Genomic DNA, 7,081 nt, shown 5'->3' with positions numbered 1-7,081 from the left:
TGGGACGTTGAGGTCAACCGCTTTGGGGTTGGCTGAATCTTTGATCGCAGGATGCCACACACTTGAAGACAGAAGCAGAAAAGCAGAGCTAAATGCAAAATGTACTCACCGGTGACTCCAATTTTTTTCCCCCCTGAAGAAACAGCTGGACGGGTGGCCCCGGCTGGCCAGTGGGACTCTTGTTATTCTGACCCTTTTTAGTGCGCGTTTGGGGCAACAACCGTTTTTTGTGGCGCTCTCTTCTGGTTCAAAAGTGCCCTGCATGTGAATTTGCTTTTCCTGCCTTCTGATTGGATGAGCGCCGGTGTGACGCGGTGCCTCTGTCACCGTGGCGGGGGGTATACGTTGGCATCGGAGCGTCTGCCAACGTCTGAGACCGGCTGGCAGTGTATCGGAGGTGTCGAGTGCCGTGCCGCTGGAGCTCACTCACCAGCTGGTGTTAGGGCCACAGAATGAAGGCCAAGGAGAAGAATAGAAAGAGAAACAGAAACTTCTCCTCCAATTGTTTGATTTGTCTCTTCTGAGCTTCGATGAATTCTTTCAGCTCTTTGTTCCTCTAGGACGGACAAATGGAAAGTGGCATTCAAAAGCCAGTAAGCGTGCAAGTAAGTGCCGGGCTGGCTTTGGGCCCTTACCTGTTGCGCGCTGTGCAGCAGATCCATTCTCTCTTGGAGGATGCAAGCGTCGCGCTCCCTCAACTCGCACATCAGGGCTCGCTTCCATTGGTCCACGGCGCTCCTAAGCTCTTCTCTCTGATCCGCCGTCAGCACGTCATTCACGCCAGCGTGGCTGGCTTTTTCGCCGTCCGTGGCGGGGCAGTCCCGCTGCGGTAGCGCCTCGTACAACATGGCCTCCAGCTCCAGGATCCTCTGGGCCGCAATCCTCGTCCATCAGTGGTCCGGCGGGAGATTTGAGGGCGGCTTACCTTATGAGCCTGGTCCATGGAACACTTCCTGAAGTCCAACTCTTCATCCAGGTAGCCCTTCTGCTTGCAGAACATATCCTAGCACAGCTCAAGGTCAGAATTGTTGGGGCACATTGCCGGAGTTCCCCTTGGCTGATGTCGCGTGTCTGTCTACCTTCTCACTTTCAATGTCCAACATCTTCTGTTGAAGTGCTGACTTGGTCACTTTGATGTATTCTAACCACTGAGGAAAGGCTGCTGTCACATAAGCAGAATGCGAGAGCGTGCGTGGACGTGCGCGTTACCTTCTCGGCTAGGGTGAGAAGGGTCCTGGCGTGAATCACTACCACCTGCTCCTCGTTGGTGAGATTCTGCAAGAGCCCAAAGGCACAGCGTCAACAAGCTTCTTTCAGCGCAAAGCCTTCCAAAAGTCACATTTGAGCCGCCGAGTCTCGTGGAGTGCGAACATAAGGAGTTCGACATACACTTACGGCGTTATAGCCCAGGATGTCCAGCTTCTTCATCAGATCACTGATGACGATGTCCGGGGGAAAGGCGCAAGGAGCAATGTAAGGTGTTCTGGGACCTCGGGTTCAAAGTCAAAGTCAAAGTCAAAGTCAGCTTTATTGTCAATTTCTCCACATGCCAAAGACACACAAAGAAACCGAAATTTCGTACCCCCCTATCCCACGGTGACAAGACATGGCTCACAACAGACAAACATTAAACAAGTATAACAAAAGCGTGCCGAATAAATAATGAATAAATAACACAACAATAAATAAATAAATAATTAAGAGGAGCACAAAAAGAAAAAAACAAAAAAGAGCAAGTGCGCGTACAGCAGACATTCCCGAAAATAGCGCAACAGTGCCGCACGCTACGCAGAAGGGGGTAGCGAGTTCAGGGCCCTAACAGCCTGGAGGAAGAAGCTGTCGGCGAGTCTGGTGGTGCGGGAGCGCAGGCTCCTGTACCTCTTCCCAGAGGGCAGAAGGTCAAACAAAGAGTGAGCCGGGTGACTCACATCTCTGGCAATCGAGGTTGCCTTGCGGGTGAGATGGGAGGTGTAAATGTCCTTCAGGGAGGGAAGCGAAGCACCAATAATCTTACCAGCCGTATTCACTATGCGCTGCAGGGCCTTCAAGTTCTGTTCAGTGCAGTTACCACCCCAGACAGCGATGCAACTGGTGAGGACGCTCTCAATGGTGCCACGGTAGAATGTAGACAGGACTGCCTGAGGAGCACATGCACGCCTGAGCTTCCGCAGGAAGTACAGGCGGCGCTGAGCTTTCTTTGCCAGTGACGAGGTGTTCGCGGACCAGGAGAGGTCCTCACTGATGTGCACCCCCAGGAACTTGGTGCAGCTCACCCTCTCCACCACAGCACCGTCGATGATCAGCGGCAGGTGTGTTTTGTGACCCTTCCGGAAGTCAACAATGATTTCCTTGGTCTTACCGACGTTCAGCAGGAGGTTGTTGTCCCTGCACCACGTGGTCAGAAGGTCAACTTCTGACCTGTACCGAGTCTCGTCGCCCTTCGTGATGAGACCCACCAGAGTCGTGTCGTCAGCAAACTTCACTATGCGGTTGTCGCTGTAGGTCGCAGTGCAGTCATGCGTCAGCAGGGTGAAGAGCAATGGACTGAGCACGCAGCCCTGGGGGGCCCCTGTGCTCAGCGTGATGCTGGCGGAGATTTTGTCGCCAACACGCACCACCTGAGGCCTCTGACAGAGGAAGTCCAGTATCCAGTTGCAGAGGGAGGTACTGAGGCCCAGCTCGTCGAGTTTGGAGATGAGTCGCTGCGGCACAATGGTGTTGAAGGCAGAGCTGAAGTCCACAAACAGCAACCTCACATATGAGTCATTTCTCTCCAGGTGGGTGAGGGCCGAGTGGAGGGCAGAGCAGATGGCATCCTCAGAGGACCGCTTGGCACGGTACGCAAACTGGAAAGGGTCAATGGTGGGGGGGAGAACGGACTTGATGTGCTCCAAGACCAGCCGCTCAAAGCACTTCATGATGATGGGCGTCAGTGCCACAGGGCAGTAGTCATTGAAGCAGGACGGTGCAGGTTTCTTCGGCACAGGAACGATGGTGGCAGCCTTGAAACACGAGGGGACGATGGCCTGCTGCAGGGAAACGTTAAAGATGTCCGTGAAGACACCCGACAGCTCCCCAGCGCAGTCCTTCAGCGCTCGACCCGGGATGTTGTCAGGGCCCGCCGCCTTACGGGTGTCAATAGCGGCAAGCGCCCTCCTCACACCGTCGGCAGAGAGGCGCAGGGGCTGCTCGTGTGGGGGGGGAGTGGTCTTCAGCGGGCAAGTGCCGTTCTGGGCGTCGAAGCGAGCAAAGAAGCGGTTCAGATCGTTCAGCAGACGGACGTCGCCCTCACAGCTCCTCGGCGCGGGCTTGTAGTCCGTGATGGTCTGAATGCCCCGCCAAAGGCTACGTGCGTCCTTGCTGTCCTTGAAGTGGGTGGAGACCTTGCACGAGAACGCCTTCTTCGCTTCTTTGATGCCTCGGGACAGGTCGGCCCTCGCTGTCCTCAAGCCAGCCTCATCCCCTGCTCTGAAAGCCTTGTCCCTGGCCCTCAACAGTCTGAGGACAGCCCCCGTCAGCCACGGCTTCCAGTTCGCGCGAGTGACGACGGATTTCGAGCAAGTCACATCATCGATGCACTTCGTGATGTAAGAGGTAACAGAGTCAGTATATTCCTCTATGTCCGTCCAATCGTTGTAGGTGGCTGCCTGCTTAAACAAGTCCCAGTCAGTGGTGTCGAAGCAGTCAGGGTTAAGGTTAGGGTTGCGAGGGACGCCTTACGTACGCTCACGCCCTCGGCCTCGCAGTAGATCTGCAAAGGGCTGAGGCCGTCTGGGAAACGGACTTGCAGAAACTTCAAGACGGGGGAGCGCCACTCCCTCTCCTGAAAGGCAGAGGCATGCATCCGTCCGTCCGTCCGTCCGTCCGTCACATCTCTGGCCTCAACACGCTTGTGCGAGTCTTCCCACCTCCAGCTCCAGGATGCGGAACTCAAGCAGTTCGTTTTGGTCTCGGATATCCTGGATGTGCTCTTTCAGACGCGCTTCTTCCGCCTCCATCCGCCTGACCTGAAAAGACAGTCAGACCTCATCTGCGGGGCTTCCCGACAGGTGTGACGCCAAGCGACTCCGCCCAGCGCCTTTCTTTCCGTCACCTTTTCGGCCAACTGCTGATTGCTCTGATGCAGCAGCTGCTTCTCCTCCACCCACTTGACATTCTAGAAGAGACAAACGCGTGGACAGCTTTGGAATGTTGTGTCATTTTCATCCACAAATTCTTTGGTTGACTGGAAAATGACATTTGCTTTTCTCCGCATTTTCCCAGCCACGTTCGGGGGGGGGGGGGGGGGGGGGGGGGGGTTGGTCGGTCCAGTAATGCCAGACGGATGAGTGACTGAAGAATGTAGCTATTTTGTCTGAGAAAAAGGTGTGCTCATTGATGAGCTTACCTGTCCTTGTTGCTTCAGCGCTGACTCCAGATCTGCTACTCTGCTTTGATAGTGACCCATTTCTACCATCAGCTTTTCTCTGGTCTGAAAGGACGAGGAGGGAGGCTCCTCCTCCTCCTTTCAGACCAGAGAACACCCGAGGCTGGGTGAGAACGGGGAGGCTGCGACCCGGCCGGGGGTTGCGGGAAGGGGCGCCACCTTGATCTCCTTCTCGGCGTCGTAGTCCCCTTCGCTGGTCTGGGCTAGCAGAGCGTAGGCTCGTTGCAGCGCTTGATATTCTTGCGTCAGCTGGCGGTAGCGAAGCTCCGCCTCTTCATGCACACACCAATGCAACACAGCACTAGTACCAGAATCAATCAGTCAGTTCCGCCTATTGACGTCATGTCCGCGTCACATGACTGCGACGTAATATTATCTAAAACTGTTTGTGCGGTATTGTGTTGTTCTGTGCGGCATTGTGTTATTCTGTGCGGCGTCGTGTTGTTCTGTGCGGCGTCGTGTTGTTCAGTGCGACGTCGTGTTGTTCAGTGCGGCATGGTGTTGTTCAGTGCGGCATGGTGTTGTTCAGTGCGGCATGGTGTTGTTCAGTGCGGCATAATGTTGTTCAGTGCGGCATAATGTTGTTCGGTGCGGCATGGTGTTGTTCAGTGCGGCATGGTGTTGTTCAGTGCGGCATGGTGTTGTTCAGTGCGGCATAATGTTGTTCAGAGCGCCATAATGTTGTTCAGTGCGGCATGGTGTTGTTCAGTGCGGGATGGTGTTGTTCAGTGCAGGATGGTGTTGTTCAGTGCAGCGTAATGTTGTTCAGTGCGGCATGGTGTTGTTCAGTGCGGAATGGTGTTGTTCAGTGCGGCATGGTGTTGTTCAGTGCGGGATGGTGTTGTTCAGTGCGGGATGGTGTTGTTCAGTGCGGCATGGTGTTGCTCAGTGCGGCATGGTGTTGTTCAGTGCGGGATGGTGTTGTTCATTGCGGCATGGTGTTGTTCAGTGCGGCATGGTGTTGTTCAGTGCGGCATGGTGTTGTTCAGTGCGGCATAATGTTGTTCAGTGCGCCATAATGTTGTTCAGTGCGGCATGGTGTTGTTCAGTGCGGGATGGTGTTGTTCAGTGCAGGATGGTGTTGTTCAGTGCGGCATGGTGTTGTTCAATGCGGGATCGTGTTGTTCAGTGCGGCATGGTGTTGTTCAGTGCGGCATGGTGTTGTTCAGTGCGGCATGGTGTTGTTCAGTGCGGCATGGTGTTGTTCAGTGCGGCATAATGTTGTTCAGTGCGGCATAATGTTGTTCAGTGCGGCATAATGTTGTTCAGTGCGGCATAATGTTGTTCAGTGCGGGATGGTGTTGTTCATTGCGGCATGGTGTTGTTCAGTGCGGCATGGTGTTGTTCAGTGCGGCATGGTGTTGTTCAGTGCGGGATGGTGTTGTTCAGTGCAGGATGGTGTTGTTCAGTGCGGCATGGTGTTGTTCAATGCGGCATGGTGTTGTTCAGTTCGGGATGGTGTTGTTCAGTGCGGCATGGTGTTGTTCAGTGCGGCATGGTGTTGTTCAGTGCGGCATGGTGTTGTTCAGTGCGGCATGGTGTTGTTCAGTGCAGCATAATGTTGTTCAGTGCGGCATGGTGTTGTTCAGTGCGGCATGGTGTTGTTCAGTGCGGCATGGTGTTGTTCAGTGCGGCATGGTGTTGTTCAGTGCGGGATGGTGTTCAATGCGGGATCGTGTTGTTCAGTGCGGCATGGTGTTTTTCAGTGCGGCATGGTGTTGTTCAGTGCGGCATGGTGTTGTTCATTTCGGCATAATGTTGTTCAGTGCGGCATAATGTTGTTTAGTGCGGCATGGTGTTGTTCAGTGCGGGATGGTGTTGTTCAGTGCGTTATAATGTTGTTCAGTGCGGCATGGTGTTGTTCAGTGCGGCATGGTGTTGTTCAGTGCGGCATGGTGTTGTTCAGTGCGGCATAATGTTGTTTAGTGCGGCATGGTGTTGTTCAGTGCGGGATGGTGTTGTTCAGTGCGTTATAATGTTGTTCAGTGCGGCATGGTGTTGTTCAGTGCGGCATGGTGTTGTTCAGTGCGGCATGGTGTTGTTCATTTCGGCATAATGTTGTTTAGTGCGGCATGGTGTTGTTCAGTGCGTTATAATGTTCAGTGCGGCATGGTGTTGTTCAGTGCGGCATGGTGTTGTTCAGTGCGGCATGGTGTTGTTCAGTGCGGCATGGTGTTGTTCAGTGCGGCATAATGTTGTTCAGTGCGGCATAATGTTGTTCAGTGCGGGATGGTGTTGTTCAGTGCGGGATGGTGTTGTTCAGTGCGGCATGGTGTTCAATGCGGAATGGTGTTGTTCAGTGCAGGATGGTGTTGTTCAGTGCGGCATGGTGTTGTTCAGTGCGGCATAATGTTGTTCAGTGCGGCATGGTGTTGTTCAGTGCGGCATGGTGTTGTTCAGTGCGGCATGGTGTTGTTCAGTGCGGCATGGTGTTGTTCAGTGCGGCATGGTGTGTTTCAGTGCGGCATAATGTTGTTCAGTGCGGCATGGTGTTGTTCAGTGCGGCATAATGTTCAGTGCGGCATAATGTTGTTCAGTGCGGCATGGTGTTGTTCAGTGCGGGATGGTGTTGTTCAGTGCAGGATGGTGTTGTTCAGTGCGGCATGGTGTTCAGTGCGGGATGGTGTCTTTCAGTGCGGCATGGTGTCGTTCAGT

General features: G+C 54.0%; 1 protein-coding gene across 1 annotated transcript; it reads right to left on the bottom strand.

Moving 5' to 3' along the window:
- Positions 1-641: 641 nt before the first annotated feature.
- Positions 642-1,526, bottom strand: LOC148378450 (janus kinase and microtubule-interacting protein 3-like). The gene is made up of 3 exons (XM_088367900.1): positions 1,396-1,526; positions 1,210-1,275; positions 642-1,148 (listed from the first exon to the last, which is right to left on the bottom strand). The coding sequence occupies exons 1-3, from the start codon at positions 1,426-1,428 to the stop codon at positions 1,020-1,022; spliced, it is 228 nt and encodes a 75-aa protein (XP_088224026.1). The 5' UTR covers positions 1,429-1,526; the 3' UTR covers positions 642-1,019.
- Positions 1,527-7,081: the final 5,555 nt, after the last annotated feature.

Source organism: Syngnathus floridae, unplaced genomic scaffold (assembly GCF_059516105.1).
Source record: "Syngnathus floridae isolate MCC-2025c unplaced genomic scaffold, RoL_Sflo_1.0 HiC_scaffold_45, whole genome shotgun sequence".
Taxonomy (NCBI): domain Eukaryota; kingdom Metazoa; phylum Chordata; class Actinopteri; order Syngnathiformes; family Syngnathidae; genus Syngnathus; species Syngnathus floridae.
Note: the sequence above shows the minus strand (reverse complement) of the source record. Positions and strands in the feature narration are given on the sequence as shown.

Bases quoted from the DNA above. Each gene is read 5' to 3' on its own strand.
- LOC148378450 (XM_088367900.1), bottom strand. From the start codon at position 1,428: ATGAAGAAGCTGGACATCCTGGGCTATAACGCC. The intron at 1,276-1,395 runs GTAAGTGTATGT...GGGCTCTTGCAG, and splicing joins ACATCCTGGGCTATAACGCC to AATCTCACCAACGAGGAGCA. The intron at 1,149-1,209 runs GTAACGCGCACG...GCCTTTCCTCAG, and splicing joins TTCTCACCCTAGCCGAGAAG to TGGTTAGAATACATCAAAGT.